General features: G+C 44.5%; 1 protein-coding gene across 1 annotated transcript in view; it reads left to right on the top strand.

Moving 5' to 3' along the window:
- The first annotated feature begins 66 nt into the window (after window positions 1-66).
- Window positions 67-18,366, top strand: part of ptgfrnb (prostaglandin F2 receptor inhibitor b) — a 43,083-nt gene continuing 24,783 nt past the window's right edge. The window contains exons 1-5 of the mRNA XM_069520496.1: window positions 67-424; window positions 5,003-5,115; window positions 5,532-5,790; window positions 11,157-11,564; window positions 13,446-13,862. Coding sequence (XP_069376597.1) covers window positions 373-424; window positions 5,003-5,115; window positions 5,532-5,790; window positions 11,157-11,564; window positions 13,446-13,862 — 1,249 coding nt within the window. The 5' untranslated portion in view covers window positions 67-372. The remainder of the gene's footprint in view (window positions 425-5,002; window positions 5,116-5,531; window positions 5,791-11,156; window positions 11,565-13,445; window positions 13,863-18,366) is intronic.

Below are 18,366 nucleotides of genomic sequence, written 5' to 3'. Positions count from 1 at the left end.
CTCTCTCCCTCTCCCTCCCCACTCCTCCTCCAGACACTCACCTAACTTCCGGCCACTCTCTCTCCTCCCTCATGTCTCACCCACATTCCCACACACACACACACACACACACACGCAGTAGACCGGTTCAGTGTTGTGGGCACCGTGTAAACGCGTTCTTGTCTTGATCCGGATCACTGGATCCAGGGAGTCACGGTGTGCATCCGTTTTGCTGCGCGGCTCCGCCCGGTGTGCGGTGCGGTGCGGTGACTACACGCATCTGAGAGTTTTAGTGGAGCGGCAGCGGCGGGAGAGGAGGACTCGTCTTCTCCGGACAAAGGGAACGAGGGAGGAAAGTGAAGGAAAAAGGAGAAAGAGTGGAAGGAGAGAGGGATGAAAATGGATTATTCTCTTCTCACACTCGTCTTCTGTGTTTTCACGCTCGGTAAGAAACGTCTTTTAATCTTTGTTGGCCAATTAACTCCCGTCCACCCGACGCTTCATTTACAAACACGCCGATTTAAAATGTATTTGCATTTCAGCACAAATACGCGCGTCGATTCAATTCACATTGAATAATTCTCACATCTTTAAAATCCATTAGTCAAATCGGTGTGTGTCAGATCCATTAAGCAGCGCTCTATTTCAATCCATTTCAAAACTTTTCCAACTCCTCCACATCGCAAGCTGGCCCCAACCTATGTACCTGTCAATGGCAGCAGAGGCACGTTTAGCAGGTTTTAAAAGTGGATTTAAGTGGAAAAACAAGTGTCATTTGATGCAGTGAATGAAGCCGAATGGAAGAGCTGCTTCAAGACATTGACACATTGTACCAGGATCCGACTCAGATGTTCCTGCGTGTGGCGACAAGCGAAAAATGCTAAAATGCCATTTTGGTAAAAGGAGTTCGGTGCTGAAGTCTCCCCCCTGTGAGGGCGAGCTGCAGATATTCCCCTCTTCCATGCACTGCCTCACTGTTTTGTAACAGCTGCTCAGATGTGTTTAGCTAATGTGAATCTGTCAATTAAAGAGACGGTTAATCCATATTCTGCCTTGAGGTTAATTAAAGCATGAGAATGAAACCACACTGAAACACTGGAGCCAGACTCTTATGTGGATCTACACACTCATCTAGACCCATGAATTATTCTGAGAGAAATCAAGGTAAATGCTGAAAAACACAATTTCTTGCAGCGTTAAAGATTCAAATCCTGGATGTGCCCCCTGACCTGGATACAGCCCAAACTTGAATGAGTTCCTCCCTCACCAACATCACATCCTCCCGACAGGTTTCGTGGTAATTCGTGCTGCAGTGTTTCTGTAACAGGAGTGAAAACAGAACCTCCTTAGCCAAAGAAATGAGGCCGCTTTCCTCCATCACTTCCCCTCCGCCCATTAAGACCAATCATGAGGTGATCGAGGTCCATAACAAGCCACTCAAGACTGTCCATCATGATCACGCTTATTATTTGCATTGCGTCCATACCAGAGTGTAACCTGTCTGACTGATCACCAGTGTGTTTTGAACCAAAGGACCAGTGCATAGTCATTAGACTGGATTTTACCACAGTCCAGGACAAACCCAGGCTTGTTCACCGGCATCCTTTTTACCTCCGGGCCAAACAAGGTTGAACAGGGCTTACCAATGCTGAGGTTGCCGTTTGTTTGTGAGCACAACAGTAGATTCTCTCGTGTGTGTGTGTGACGGAGAGAGAGAGCGACTTGGCTTAAATTAGAGCAGTGCAAGAAGATCTAATGTCGCTCAGCGCTCCTGGAGCTGCAGAGACAGAAGTACTTCCCATCAACGTGGACTCTCGTGCTTTAAATAAAATCAAACTCATATGCAGACTCCCCAGAGGACGAAACCTCATGGTTACACTTCCCCTCAGATGTAAGCACGTTTTGTTTCCCTCAGGAGAGAACTGGTCGTGTTCGAGCATATTTCCCACATCACCAGACAATATGTCAAAACCTGTGAGCTTGTGAAACCTGTTTAACAGTTCTGTTCATAAATTTAGATTTTTGTTTTGCTGCAGCAACTGTGAAGATGCCTCACGACTTGTTTGTGTTGAGCTGTTGAGCCGAGAGACACCTATTGTTGGCTGGGGGGCCTCAGGCAAAAGGGACTCCCCCCCCCCCAAAGCAAAGTTGAAGTGCAAACCCCCCACCATCATACACATGCATGAAGACATTCTTGTCTTCAACAGAACTGCTAAAATTTCTAAGCTTATGGCAGAAAACAAGTGGCATGGGGCTTTTCTCTACACAGCCGGTCATAGAATTTAAGGGGGTTCTCACTAAATGTTTGTGAACAGCTGTTCTCTGGGGCCCCCTCTTAGCGCAGGGGCCCCAGGCAATTTCTTTCTTTGCCTGGCATGAGCATTTTACTCCTGCTAACCCTAAAGACTTTCAAATGAACTGTAGGGAGCAGTAAACACATTATTTTCACCATGCACGCTCAGGTTAACGCACAGACTATGCACTTGAAATTAAAAGCACATTTATTTGCCTCTGTCGTGCAAAAGTCTCTCACCCTCCTTTTTTTGTTTGAGAAATATTTAATGAGTTTTTGGTCCGGCCAAGACGTCACAGTGAAGTTCACTGAGAGTCAGCCGGGTTCTTTCAGAGCAATTCTCTCTAAAAACAGTTGAGGTGTTGTTTCTTTTAACACCAGCTGTCAATTCTCCTCCACGATGTCAACTTAGAAACATTTTCCTACATTTTCCGGAGTTCATGTCAGAGAACAATTTCAGTTGATGATCCCACCTCCTTTTCTGCCCGCAGGCTCTGCTGGCTGTGCAGTATTTTGTTTCAGGAGAGACGGACAGGCCAGCTGGAAATCCAGTTTAAAAACCGTACATCTTTGTTGCTGTTGCTGGCCCAGCACATTTGAGTCTCTCATTTCTAGAGACGGATGGAGCCATCAGCCTTTTAGCAAGGGAAATGCATGAAGCAGAAAGGAAGCGACAGATTTTCTCAGCTTAAGTTCGATGATAAATTGCATTGCACGCGTTTTGCATGTTGGAAAATTAACTCAAGGAAGCGATCAAAATTTTTTCCGAACGACTCGGCCGTGCAGAGGAACCTCAGACGCTTCAGACTGGAAGCTCCTGCGTCGAATAAACCACTTTGTTATGTTAGCTTGAGGTATGGCAGCTGCTCCGTCATTAAATTCAAAGTTTTATGCTTGTTGGGCGTTGTGGTTCGTAAGTGTTAAATGGTTCCTTCTTCTTTTCTTCACTGTTACCGTTCAATTATCGCAGTCGGACAACAAACATCCATCAACAGCAACCCGTCTCTGGTTTATCTCATAAATTGCACCATTGGCCACTCCAGTCGGGGATAGTGAACACAAACATACAGTAGCTTTTTGTGTGGAACTCATTTCATTGTGACTTGTTACTTACTACAGCAGAAAAAGCTTCACACTCAGCAGGCGTTCACACACAACTCCAGGCGAACCGCCAAAAAACCCTCAAGTATTGATGGAGCCGCCCGAGTATCGCTGGACCTCAGAATCACGGGGCTTATTTATGATGGACTTTCTCGATCCAGGTGCAGATTTTCTGCTCGGAGGATTAAATTTATGTTTCTAAATGAGACTCTTCGCTAATTAAAATGCTGCACAATTACTATTTGAATTGGGTCACACTCAATCTAAGGATGATAACACTAAGAATGTGACCGAGGGTCTGCTGCCAAAATGCTTGTACTAGTTTTTGATGCTTGGCTTGAAGACACAGTTCAGTTCCCAAAACGTAGCAAGGTCTCTAACTCATATGTGGTAGTGATGTGTAGCAGTGGAACATACTAAACTGCAGCCAGCCACCAGGAGACAATCCAGATATTTTGGCTTCACTTTTGGGGAGCAGGCATATCGTCCATTTTTTATAATAAATACAGTCTAGGGTCAGTGTCTTATTAAATATCTGTGACATATCGGTGACATTTGTTCACTCATGACGAGGGACAGTTTGTTATTTCACATTTAACAATTTGCAAATGCTGTGAGATTTTAAATCGGGACAACAAGAGTCTTGTTATCAGATTTGTTGTTTCTGTTTCTGGAGAGCTGAGCATTCGGAATTTGTTACCAGCTTTTACCACTTGACAGTTTTCTGCTCGTAGTGAAGGTCGGACACCTGGCTCTGCTTTTTCCTCTTCTGAACACTGATAACCTGTCAAGAAGCAGCTCAAGTGTAGTTTGCTGATATTCTTCCTCCACACAACCCCAGCAGCATACCTTCAGCTTGTGGGGTGGGGGGGGGGTGACGTCCTGCAGCCAGAACCAGGAAGCAATAGCTTGGCTGAACCAACCAGCTGCAAGCTCTGTCCGACTGTGCCGTGTTGCTGCATGCTTCACTCATGCAGCTGGAATGTCAGGAGAGTGACACGCTCGCTTTGTGGGCCGCTGTGCTTTTGGGGAGGGGGTCTTTGAGATCAGCTGGAGAGCTGCCACAACCAGCGGCTGTTTTTTTTTTTTCTTGGGCACGTTTGTGTTTGTACGCACTTCAGGATTTGGCAGCATCATCGTCACTATCACACACTATCGTGTGTGTGTGTGTGTGTGTGTGTGTGTGTGTGTGTGTGTGTGTGTGTGTGTGTGTGTGTGTGTGTGTGTGTGTGTGTGTGTGTGTGTGTGTGTGTGTGTGTGTGTGTGTGTCACTGTTTCGCCTGTTGCAACAGGGACGTCATGTCCAAGATTGGGACTTTTGTAAAATCTGTCAACGTCATTCTTTAACGTCCCATTTATAAAACTTGTGATGATGAGTCACTGTCTGTCTGTTAGTCATCTTGCTTCTAATGGAACATGCACATAAAGTATTTCCCTTCGAGATGATAACTGAATAAAACCTATTCATCCTGTAAATTCTATTTTTATGCAGGAGATTATGCCGTGGCTCATAGATCAGGAAGGTTTTGCTTTCTGGAATTCAAGACTTCAATACATCGTCCATCAAATCCAGCCCAGCCTCAGCTGCAGACTCATTTTTCTCTTTTACATTCTTTCTCTTCCCTCCAGGTGGGTGCTCGGCCCGAGTGGTGACGGTGTCTCCCGGTCCGCTGATCCGGGTGGAGGGTCAGCCGGTGTCCATCAGATGTGACGTCAACGAGTATTCGGGACCTCGTGAGCAGGTGATTGTCATCGTTGCACTGCTGGAATTTTTTATGTAGGAGCTGCTGATGAATCATGAAATGTCATAGCTTAAATCTGTTGTAATAAATAAACTACAATTGCACAATGCATACCTCAGATAAGACCCAAGTAAATTACACACACTCATAGATATCTGTTTCCTGGGAAATTGGTGATAAAGTAAAAAAACACCCTATGTTGCAATGTTGAGGAAGGTGGAAAAAAACAGGTTGTATTTAATGCCCTCACAAATTTGAGTCACTGTGAGTAGCAATAAATTCTAAAGCAACTCTAAAAAAGAAGCTTGTAAAAAATCGGAAATTAGGAAATGAGACAAACTGAATCGGGCTTTAAAAATCGAATTGATTTGATTCTCTATTTCGCATGTTGGTCATGATCCCTCTCTGTCCTGCAGGATTTCGAGTGGGTGATGTCCAGGGAGCCGAGCGCGACGCAGCTGAAGATCATCTCCACCTTCGACGCCAGCTACTCCCACTCGACGCTCAGCAAGCGCGTGGCGTCTGGTGACATCTCGGTGGTGAGGCTCAGGGACAATGAGGTGGAGCTGAAGATAGCGGAGGTGAAGGCGCTGGACGCCGGGTTCTACTGGTGCCAGACGCCGAGCACAGACTCCGTCATCAGCGGCAACTACGAGGCTCAGGTCCAGCTCATTGGTATGGGAGAGGAGGACTGTGTGTGTGTGTGTGTGTTAGCTGGCTTCGTTGGTTCATTTAACAGCCATCTCCATGACTTAGTAATGCCCTACAGACCATGTATATACCCTCTTGCGCACACACACACACACACCGGCTGGATTTAGATGATTATAATCGTAAATTTGGCTCTGACACACACACTCACTCACTCACTCACTCACACACACACGCACGCACACACACTCTGTGCACATGTCAACACACTCATGGTGGGGAGCAGATGTCAGGTGGGAGAACTTGGCTTGTGTCAAGTGAAGGCCAGGGAGACGCAGATTTTGAACGTGAAGCACAAATTCTGAGCAAAGAATATAAATACCATCGTCTGACATTTAAAGGAAAACAGTCCAGAGGGTGAAGTTAAAGTGAGTGGGGGGAAATTATCGAAGAGTTAGTTGTATCATCTTATCACTGGAATCAAAAATGTCTATTTTAGACTCAACGTACCTGAAAAGTTACGAAAAGGTAGCTAAGAGATTTCAAATTAAAAGCACCAGTTGACGTCTTGTCGGCGTAAAATTTCTGCAGAGTTGACAATCCCACAGTCAACGTTAAAGGGAGCTCCACAGAAAGCTCCACACCTCGCGGCAAGTCTGAGGACGTCTTCGCTTACTGGCGTCTAATAACACAGCTAAAGAATGTATTATTGCCTTACTTTACCGATGACAGTGAGCGCCCCCTGTTGGCTCACGAGACAAACTCCTTCTGGTGGTCCGATGCGCCTCTAGACTGTATATGGCCTCATTTAAACCTGAATATGAGCATAATGTTTCCATGGGAGCAGCTGCTGAAGAGCAATAAAACCAATACAACCTGTTTTAGTAGAAGTGAACTGTCCCGACAAGTCGAATAATGACACAGGAGATAAAAACCGTATTCACCACCCTGCGTCACTCCACTGCTGATAAGATGCAGCACTTCCTCATCTTTATTTTTATAAATGACTAAAAAAACAAATTACATTGACTTAACTTCTGAGGCTCTGATAGCGTAAATGAGAAGTTCTTCAAGGCAGGGTTGACTTTTTAATAATTAACCAGATCATTATCTTTCCCTGCCCTCAACAAAGTTATAACAGTAAAAGCGTGAATCATGCTTTAGTCATCACGAGCGGACATGCTCCACTCTTCAATAAATCCTTTCATTTTATTGGAATCGTTGGGTTTTTATTAATATTTTGATATATTGCCACACATGTTATTGAACATAGCATTTATGATTCACTGAGAGCAAAAGATGGAATCGTTTTAAGGACAAAAAACACATCCAGAGACAATTCTGTGGTTCTTCAGATCTTCCTCAGAACTCGCTGTGTACGGTTTTAATTTTTCATTTTCTGACAAAGAAACAGGGAGAAACAGAGGAAACTCATGCTCAGCATTTTCTTTTGAATTTAATTGGGTTTCTCCTCCATAATTATTCAGTTACTAATTAAACGCACATTTCGGCAACAGCGCTCCTTTAAATCCGCTGTTAACCCGATCCCTAAAGAGGCAGGATGCTTAAAACTCACAACTAGTCCCTCTGTTTTTCTCCGAGTGTGTTTTTCTGTTTCTTTTTACGCTGTGAAATCTGAAATTTGAGGGATGCAGTCACAAAGAGGGATTGTCTGACAGCAGGTTAGTTAGCTCCGTAATGCACCATCATGTTCAGCTGCTCTCTGCTTCCCAGCACGCCTCCCCAGACACCTTGTTAAATTTAGACCTGAATTAACTAGGCAGCTCTGTTTGTGTGTGAAAGAGATTGTGTCATGTATATGTGGAGCATACAGTATGGGAAAAGTGTGTGTGTGTGTGTGTGTGTGTGTGTGTGTGTGTGTGTGTGTGTGTGTGTGTGTGTGTGTGTGTGTGTGTGTGTGTGTGTGTGTGTCTGTGTGTGTCTGTGTGTACACGTACCTGAGACAGTCAGTCGTTAACAGAGATGATGAGTTAGATTCGGTGCTGGAGGGTCTTTACCAGTCGAGACTTGTGCACCTCCTTCGTCAGCACTCATTCTCTCACACACACACACACACACACACACACACACACACAATGAGCTTCCATAGCCCCACTGAGGCTGTTCGGTTATGTAACAAACAAGAGAAGTGGAGGTCGCTGAGGGTTTGAGAACTCCTTTCAGGCTAATTTTAATTGATAGAGCAAAACGCAGATTATTTGTCCTGTCTTTGTTATCTGCCATAGACGCTCACGTCACAGCAGCACCACTGTGTGCTCGGACTCCCACTACTAGTCTTATTAGTGTCCACTACTGTCCTGTTTATATCCTCACTTTGAAGATATATATATTTGGACGTCAGGAATTCCACAGAAAGTATTCTTTGAAGGCGATGTTCAAATTCAAGTACACGGACATCACACGGTCAGGGAATCACTGTGACTTAAAGCAGCCAAAGACCCCGTGTGTCTGTATGTACAAAATAACTCAACAATGCAATGATGCATTTTTGCAGACTTGGTGTGAATATGTCTCGGAGGTTTATCCCCAGGTGATTAACGTTTGGAGTTGATGCAGTAGAGAAATGTATGAACGAGTTTACATCGGATTCTGATAGTCAATCTGACCGGTAAAGAGAGAGAGAGAGAGAGAGAGAGAGAGAGAGGCAAAGAGCGCTGCCACTCTGGCCGGTATTTGCTGTGAGCCTCTGACCACGTCTCTGACCTCCTCCTGTTTCGTTTTGGCTCCGGTCCACGCAAATCTCGCAGGAGCAGGCGGTTTCAACTTTAAAAAACAAACTGCTGATCCCTGTGATTTATTTAGCAGCACTAACTACAGGATGCTCACCTGCACACGCAGCACTCTCTCTCATGGGGGATAGAGGGGATGGCAGAATTAGCAGGATATTAAGGGGAATTGTTTTTCCGTCATTTTGGTTTAAAGGGGATGACATGTGTGTTCCTGTCTGAGGTCGACTGCTGGTTCAGCTTATAAATAAATGGAGTGGAAAAAAATGGAAGACAAATAAATTAAGATTGAAAAACCCTACTGACCATGGATAAAGTTGGGATTAATCTTGGTTATAGCCTGAAAACCTTTCAGCAGGATTTTCTGCCAAAGCAGACCTGGTGGTTCAAACGCTCCTGCTGTAACATCCCATCGGCCGAAGTTCATTACACAAAGTGGGAGTGATCATAATCGGTGACGTGGCTCTGCCTCATGACAACAGTTGAAGTAGGAATCTAACATTAGTCATTTGACCTCTGTTAAAAACACAGTCATCCACTGTTTATTAAGTTTTATTTACCTACAGATGAGATGAGCAGTTTGTTCTTCTGAATACATAAAAATCTGTTTTCCCTCAGGACTTAATTGTGGCACCAGTATAATTCCCACAATGCTCAGCTTCATACTCCTCATCCCCAGCCATCTGTCGCCTCTTGGACTCGTTTGTAACACAACGACAATTAGCTTCCAAACCGGATTATTCATTATTTATGTATAAAGTATTTTGGGAGGAAACTTGGAGAGTTTAGAGCTACTATGATTTTAAGATATATGAAGTTGGTATCATGAGGACGCTCACGCAGTTCTTTGGTGGTATTTTGTGTTTTTATATGAAAAAGATCAAAACAAGTCGATGATTATGAGGAAACCGAGACAGTAATTTTTGTTCAGCAGTCGTCCTATAACAAATGTGAGTCTGCCATTTAGTTTTATTGTTAACCCCCCGTGTCTACGCTGCAGATGCCGTTCATCAAAGCATCTAATGTCTTTTTCTTCGCGGTGGAAAGCGGAGGTAAAACCCTTTTTCATCTCTGTTGACGTGAAAGCAAAGATCTCTGGCAATGAAAAGGTCCGCAGTGTTCTCCTCTCAGAGATTTCCTGCTTCATGAGTCATAACGAGGGGAGAAACAAAGCCACGGCAAACGCTGCTCTGTTAAGACCGGCTCCAACGTGACACTCCGCAGCCAAGCGCATCCGGGAGGTCAGGCATCGAAATCGAGCAGGACGGTTTATTTTTTTCATTATCAGAGCAAAAACAAACAGTGAAGGTAAATGTGTCACTGTGAGAGAGTTTCCTGTGCTGTGTGTGAGCAGGCAAGTCATTAACTTTTATGAACACACACAATCAATCACATATTTATGACTTTGACTGGTGCAGTATGTTTGCTCGTTTAGCTCTCCTTCAGCCGGTGACCTTGACAAGAGAGCCACTTTGTGCAACACTTTGAGAGCCACTCTGTGTTGATTTAAAGAATCCCCGGACGTTAACCTCGACCTCAGTGCAAAGTCTTACGCATGGGAGGCTTTAATGGAAATCCTGCTCATTCACTTTGAATGGGGCGATGCATTAGGGTTCGAACTTACGTTAGAAATCGAGCAGAATCCAATAAAATCATGTGTAAACAAACACTCAAGCAGACGAGGGCCAATCGAATCATGTGAATATGAAATAGGAGGCAGAGGCAACTGTACTTCCTGTAGCCCATGTACTACGAAACTGATCGTTATGACAGTTACGATGAAATCAAACTAGGTCTTTTTAAAATTGTTTTGATTGAGAGAGCCCTAGTGGCCGATGCAAGCTCATTAGTTCACCAGACTATATCGTGGAAATACAAAGAGTCATCATGATTTATGATCCTGTAACTCCGCCCAATAAATACCTGCATTTAATAACTGAAATTGTTCCATTTCCCCCCTTTTAACTTCCTTTTGATGTTTGTTTTTTTTCTCTGCGTGAACTTCCATTTCACCACATCAGTATTTAATCAGACGTGCCTCTCAGCTCATTCATACCCCACATGTATACAGAGATTTACCCCGCTCAGCTTCAAAGCACAGAGGAGTGGGGTGGGTGGAGAAGATGAATGCCGAACAGTGCAGGGAAGGAATTTTTTTTACTTTTTCTTTTTTTTACCTTGATTATGTTGTTGTGTCATTGCTTTTGTTTTCTGCTGATTTTTTTTTTTCTCCAAAAAATAAGCAATTTTTGTAAAGTGATCACTGAGGTAAACAAGATCACAGCTCGGAATCCGCCTCAAGGAATAGACGATGAAGAAAAATGAGGGAAAATGCAAATATTCTGCTGATTATCAACCAGACGGTGTAAAAGTGCAACACTAAACAAGGAATAAACAGTTTAGCCTCAGTGTTGGGGTAAAATTGAAAAAAGACAACACCGCTCATGTAAAAGTAGATTGAACCAGCATACGACCTTCATATTTAAAAGTATTTAAAGGTAGAAAATGTGAAGGAAGGAAGCGAAGGGGAAGCAACCATTACTCATGCTGAATTATCCATCATCCATATATTTAGTGTTCAGTGATATTCCTCTTTTACAGTCTTACTAATGTGTTCCTCAAATGTTTCTGTCTTTCCTCCAGTTATTCCCAACACCCTCAGCGTCTCCCCGCAGACCCCGGCCCCAGAAGTCCCAGAGGGCAGTGACATCACGCTCTCCTGCAACGTAACCCGCACGATCACCCAGCCCACCTACCTGTCCGTCACCTGGTCGCTGAAGAGCGGCGCGACGTCAGAGGAAATCCTGACGTTCGGTCCGCAGGGCGGTGTGGTCACGGGGCTGAAGTACGCCCGGCGCTACGCCGACGGAGGCATCCGATTGGTCCCGGGGAAGAACGGAGTGTTTGAACTGGTGATATCGAGAGTGACGACCTCTGACGGAGGGACCTATGAATGCAATGGAACGGAGTGGACACATGAAAATGGAGGGAAATGGATAAAAATCGTGGAGAATACGAAAGAGATGGGGACTGTTAACGTTATTCCTACAGGTAAGAAAAAAACATTAACCACTGATGAAACATCCGTGCATTTGGAGACAGAGTCTGCACAAGAGTGCTTCCAGATGCTTTGGCTTCACGTTAGAGGAGCTAGCATTTCGTCCGTCTTTCCTGTCATTGTACCAAGGGTGATTAAACTCATGTAAGGCTGAAAGGTGACTCTCTCTCACTCTCTCTTAAAAATAAGAGGTGACATGCACATGATTAGAAATCGGAGTTCTCGTCTGCAGCACCTGAAAAAGATGTTCGCAGGTGAAAAGCCCTGAAAAGAAAACTCTGAGTCACATAACGATTGCGATTCTTACCCTCTGTGCCTCTGGATCACATCCTAAAATAAACCTAATTAATAGTGATAAGACAAAGAAGTGAAAGAGAACTCATGGCACCTCACCACCCAGAGGCTCTTGTTCACACTAGACGAGCCAGCGTTCATCCACCCCCCAGGTTGTGTTTCGGAGACGAGACGAAAATAGAACAACCTGCCCCTGAGTCGGTGTAACGTTGTAATAAGTCCCTCTTTAAACTTGGCGTTTGGAGGTTCCCTGCACATCCTTAGCACTGGTTTTATAGCTGCAGTGAAATTAGAATTTGTGGATTATTTTTCCTGCAGAGATAATCTTCAAGTGGCTCTTTCTCGCATCTTCATAAAGAGAGGTTACTTCACTGCATGCGTTTGCATTTTCCTGCCACTGTGTTGGATATGGGAAGAAAATGAAGGATGAGAGGAGAGGGAGAGAGACGTGGGAGAGTCGCCTCTCTCTGTTGTGAGGCTTTTCTTGCTGTGTCCCGGGAGGCTCGTGACCCTCATGCCCGTCTTTCTGTCTTATTCTGTCCTGAGAGAGGCCCAGCGCACACACACTCTCACACTCTCTTTCATTCACCGTGGTTGCTGTGGTCACCATATCTTATATCTTTCCAGGTTACCATATCCTCTTAAGTGTTGGAAAACACACCCAGTGGTTTGTAATGAAACCAGAGATGAGCAGCACACACACACAGAGGTCTCGGTCCCAGGTCCATTGTGTCCCGGTCAGTTCATATTGACTTACTGACTTGAGTAAAGAGGATGAGAAAAGTCAAACAGGGCGGGCTTTGTCTCTTTTGTCCTCTCCCAGACACCATACAGAGACTCTCTTACCACATACTGCAGCGTTGGTTGTTACTGGAGACCGAATCCAAACCCGCTGATCCGACTGTTGGTTTGAAGATACACAGGAGAAGACTGACGGTCCTTTTTAATTTGGAGGACGTCTTTTCTCCGAGAGGATTTTAAAGATCGTCTCTGACATTGACAGACGACTATTTACATTGTCTTTTAAGATTCTGAAGCTTGTGTATCTTGTCCGCTTTAACGTAACGTCACCTCTGAGGGTTTCTTCTTCCAATGGGTCGTTTTTCTTATTTTATAAGATCCATCTTGTAAATAGAGGGAGTGAAGAGAGAGTTGAGGAAATTCATAACATTTACACCTAGAATGCCACTCAGTAAAGCACATACCTCCGCCAAGGCCCAAAAGTCCCTTTATGAAACCCCATTTAAATTCTCTCTATCCAGATTTTTATTTGGATCTGCACCTTATTGCACAGACTCAAAAATATCAGTCTCCATAATGTGTCTGATTTTTATTATTCTGTGTGAAATCCAGGGAAATGTCCAAAAACTCACGATGTTAAAGAAAATGGAAACAGTTGGAACCAGGAGATGATTCGTTTTCATTGGACTGAAACACTTTACAATCAGTCATGTCAGAATACTATAATAAATGCAGCATAAATATTTAGACTGATAATGTTTAGCCTTTATTTTGTTGATGCACTATATTGCCTGTACACATCAGGGTGGATGAACTGACGCTGTCTCTGTCCTCTCAAGGTCAGTCCCTCAGTGTGAAAGCCACATCCCCCTCCACGCCTCTGCTCCTCTCTCCCGGCGACACGCTGACGCTCCTCTGCTCCGTCGCTGCCGACAACCTGCAGGCCCTCGCCCTGGAAGTGACCTGGCTGGCTGGCGACCGCGACCTCGTCACCATGGAGCGCAGCGGGGTGGTGATCGCCAACGTGTCAGCGAGCGGCGCGCAGGGGAAGCGCGGGGAGGCGAGCCTGGAGCGTACGGGAGGCGGGGAGTACAGGCTGGGGGTGAGGGCGGTGAGCGTGGAGGACGGAGGGGAGTACACCTGCCGAGTCCGGGCCTTCATCGACAAAGGAGGGAAGAGCACCGGAGGAGGAGGGAGGTGGCACATGGCGGCCGAGAAGAAGTCCAGCCCCGTGACGGTGAAAGTCTCACAGATCAGTGAGTGAAACGTTTACATTTCACATTTTAATACATGACATATATACATATATCTAAAAGTTTTATCATTTCAAATGGAATGAGCCTCCATACAAACAAAACTTCATATAAAACTTCATTGACAAGTCACTGTCTGCGTGCTGCAGCATCACGGTTGCTTTGGGGAAATCATCCTGACGTGAACCTACACATCATGTGGAGTTTTTATATTGCACTGCTGCAGCGTCGTCCGCTCGCTGTTTAATTCCTATTTCTGCTGAGTGAAAACGAAGAGGGATGCTCGACAAAGAGCACAGCTCTTGTCGATGCTGGACAGTCCTGATTCCCCATACAGTGGATAAGAAAAGAGCACTGGTGAAGAAGTTGTGTGTTCTATATGATTTCACGAGTTGTGGATGTGTACCAGTGAATCACATGAATCTCAAGGGGAAATTCTTTTAATCCTCTAGTCGGCCTGTCGACTCCTGCTGAGAGGACAATTGATTAGTCATGCCTCTCCTGCTCTTTGCTACCTCTGGGTATGCTGTGTGTGTGTGTGTGTGTGTGTGTGTGTGTGTGTGTGTGTGTGTGTGTGTGTGTGTGTGTGTGTGTGTGTTGCTCTGTACAGTTGACACAGCAATCAATTACTGCCGTGGTGGGTGGTCTCTCTGTCTCCCTGCTCGTCTCCATCTCTTCTTCGCTCTGCATGAATCTTACAGCGCAGCCCGTGAGGCTGAGTGTCGCTGGCTCGTGAGATGATGTGTGGGATATGCAACCAGACGTGGAATTAGTTTGCATTTCCTCAAAACAATAATAAGATGCTTACTGACGCCTTCATGTTCAATGTTCTCCTTGAATTAGACCTTTACAGTTTTTGTATCATCAAAAATGAGATTATTCCTTTGTGTTGAGCTTCATATTTCTGCTGTAAAGAATCAATAACTGGGAAAAGGCTAAAAAAAAAACATCCACCCACCAGCACCTTTCAGTGATTCCCCCCAGATTAACTGTTTATTTCTTCTTTGTCCAATCTACACAACACCTGAATCGTCAGAACGACACATGGTGGTTTTCTTGGGAGGTTCCGAACAGGAACTATTTGTTGGCAGAAGCGTTGACTTCCTGTACCGTTAGATCCGTGTTCTGTTGGTTCTGCGGATTCCGACTGATCAGAGAACCAGCAGCAGATGGATTTCAGACAAACTCCCAATTCCCACATCTTAATGAAATAAATGGACTGTAATGAATAAGTAAATACTTGTTACATAATCACTTTCAGTTCAGCTACAGTAGCACATTCAAGGCTTTGGAGAATTCCCCCTGAAGGGTGTTGGCACATGGACTCAGCTAAAACTTTACTGTGCAACTGCCATTGTGTTTCAGGGCGGTGGCAGTTAACCATCTTAATTAATATTTATTTAGTCCAGTTTGCTTTGGTGCTTCATAATATTGTCAAACTCCGCTTGGAAACTCTTCACGGTTCTTTTCCCCCTCTGTGGAGTTTGAAATGGACGATAGCCTCTAATATTGACATCAGAAGAACAACAATTAAGTATTGATTTGATTAAAATGTAATTATCCCGCTGAGAACCTGCTTTCATCTTTTTTGATTTAATCATTTTAGTTTTCATTTCTCCTGAATCAGGAGGCACTTGCTATTTTCACGTTAAATAAACCCAACTTCCCTTTAGTTGTGTCAGCTTCACACTCGTCCTCTCTGTGTTTTTGTGGCTCTGCCGTCACTTCCCCTCTCACTTGTCTCCTCCATTGTTTTCCTCTGTGGCCGTCGGCTTCGTCTAAGCTCTGCTTCAAAATGTTGTCCACTTTTCACAAGCTCTCAGACCCAGAGCATAAGTCTGAGTTTGCACAGCTACTTCACAATAAAAGGCTCCTGTACTGAATTGTTTTTCCCCATGTTCCTACTACAGTGCAGTATTAGGGCCAAGTATTAGAAAAGAAATGACAAGAGGAAGATTTTTAGCGTCCATCCTTTACTATATCTTAAGAATTCCTTGAGGGAATTATTTGAATTTTGGCACAAACATTGTTGGACTCACAGATAAACTGATTTGAATTTGCTGGTCGAAGGTCAAGGTCACAGTGGCCTTGCAAAACATGCTTTGGGCCATTTTCTGCAAATGTTGACCAGTTGTCACTTGGACTCAAACATTAATCATCACCATCTGAGTCATATGAGCCTGGAAAAATGTATGTAGATTGAAATTGGGCGGTAATTGTATTTAATTGCATTTGGAGAAATAACATTGGAGAAAGTGGAAAATGTCAATGTTAGTAAAGAAATGCAAAAGGCCTCATTTCTTTATGTTATGCCTGACACAAATTCTCTTCCATATACTGCAACTATAAATTCTGTATAAACTACAGGTCCCATAAGGACCCACTGTGAAGACCTTCTGCAAACCTAATGCTCTAGTTTCAGATGATCAATCTGTTTTTCTCACAGGAAGAATGGGGAATCAGCGTAAGGACGGTTCTGTTGTCTATAATTTACTGAAATACACATGCACATAACTAAACTGTGTGTGTGTATATACGTGTGTGTACGTGTCAGTGTGCTGGTCGCTGTACATCCTGTATGTCAGCTCAAGCCCTCAGTTATAACCACAGCCGTATCTCATCGATGCACAGAAGTTTGTAGAAGCCTCAAGGAGCCATGTAACATTTAGAAATATCAACCAGGCACACACACACACACACACACACACACACACACACACACACACACACATACACACACACACACACACACACACACACACACACAGCTGAAATATCAGGCTGCACGATCGAGAACATTTTGTCAATATCTGCCGTGTTGTGTGTGTGTTTACACGGATGATAGAGTGCACAAGCTTTCTGCATACTAATGGACAACAATGTGTGTGTGTGTGAATGAAACTGAGTTGATGAAGCCTCTCTCAAGAGTAAATGCTACACACACATTCATGTTTCAAACACTGTGTGTGTGTGTGTGTGTGTGTGTGTGTGTGTGTGTGTGTGTGTGTGTGTGTGTGTGTGTGTGTGTGTGTGTGTGTGTGTGTGTGTGTGTGTGTGTGTGTGTGTGTGTGTGTGTGTCACATACATGGGGGTATGAGGCTGTTCTCACTGGTGGAACTCCTACATTTTTGCCTGAGGGCATAAATTCCTTCATGCAGCGTTTGCCGAGACACACACACAAGCTTATACACACCATGAGAGCAACATTTCTAATTGAGTGAAGCTCACATTTCATCCTCACTCCCCTTCAGTATTAACTTAAACTATGCATGTGTGTGTCATCCACCAGTCGGCTCCTATTCTATTGATGGTGCGGCCTTGAGGTTACTTCCTCTTCCCACGATGCTTTGCTACCAGCCGAGCTCACCAGGAAGCGCATAAAGAGTTGGAGAACTTGTTTAAGAGCTCCCCACAGCACACACTCTCCCACACACACACACAAACACACACACACACACATTCCTCTCACCCTTGACACTTCCCCTGTGTGTGTGTGTTGTCAGTTAACACAACTTCTAAACGTTTCATAGCATATCAGAATATTTATGAAAATATTCTGCGTATAAGTGGTCATGAATGTGTTAAATGGACGTGGCCAGACTGACCCCACACTACGACACGATGAGGAGAAAAAAGAGTGGATCCCTGTGCAGTTCAGCTGCTCCTCCACATGGAGAGGAGCCGGTGGAGGTGGCTCAGGCCCAGACTGAGGTCACACACCCCCCCCACTGCTCGATCAGACGTGCTCCAGCGGGACTGAGAGGACACCCCTGGTGGGACTGCGTCTCACGGCTGACCTGTGAGGTGCAGGTGGAGCTGAAGAAAATGAATTTAGGAAATGATATTAAGAAGCATAACTCGGCCCTCTAATCCACACTGCTTCATATCAAATTTTTTTAATTCGCCGGAGATAGCCAGTGTTTTCAGTTTGTCTTGTGAACATGGAATCTCAAGAATGCCTCGAGAGAATCCTTTCAAATTTGGCACAAAAGCTCACTTTGACTCGTGCTTGAACTGATCAGATTTGGGGGGGCCAAAGATCAGGGGGACCTCATATTAATATTGTGAAAGCAATATGTCAGGAACACCTGGAGGGACGGAAACTGCACTGGTTGGATGCTTGCATGTATCTAATTGGCAAACACGTTGGTTTCACTGAAGTGAATAAGTGGGCTGTTTGTTCACACTGTGCTAATGTCAGTCTGAACACCTGAGGGCGTTCCTGGTTTTCTAAATGTAAAATGTTAAAAAAAAATAATTGCGTAGGCTACCTGAATAAAAGAGTCAACTTCAGTCAACTTTATTTCATGCAGGATTAAACGTATGACTTAGTCGTTTTTCTTCCCTGAGGAAACGGTTTAAGTTGTTTCCTGCAGCTTTTCCGGCAGTTTCCTAAACTCGGTGAAAATCTCTCCTTTGGTGAAATTCAAAGCAGCTAAATTAAGAAGGCTGTGCACCGCCACCGGCTGTATGATGCTCCAGTCTGTGGTTTTATGATGTTTTAGCA

This window comes from Paralichthys olivaceus, chromosome 24 (assembly GCF_024713975.1).
Source record: "Paralichthys olivaceus isolate ysfri-2021 chromosome 24, ASM2471397v2, whole genome shotgun sequence".
Classification (NCBI taxonomy): Eukaryota; Metazoa; Chordata; class Actinopteri; order Pleuronectiformes; family Paralichthyidae; genus Paralichthys; species Paralichthys olivaceus.
The sequence above is the reverse complement of the archived record's forward strand: the minus strand, read 5'-3'. Positions and strand labels throughout refer to the sequence as shown.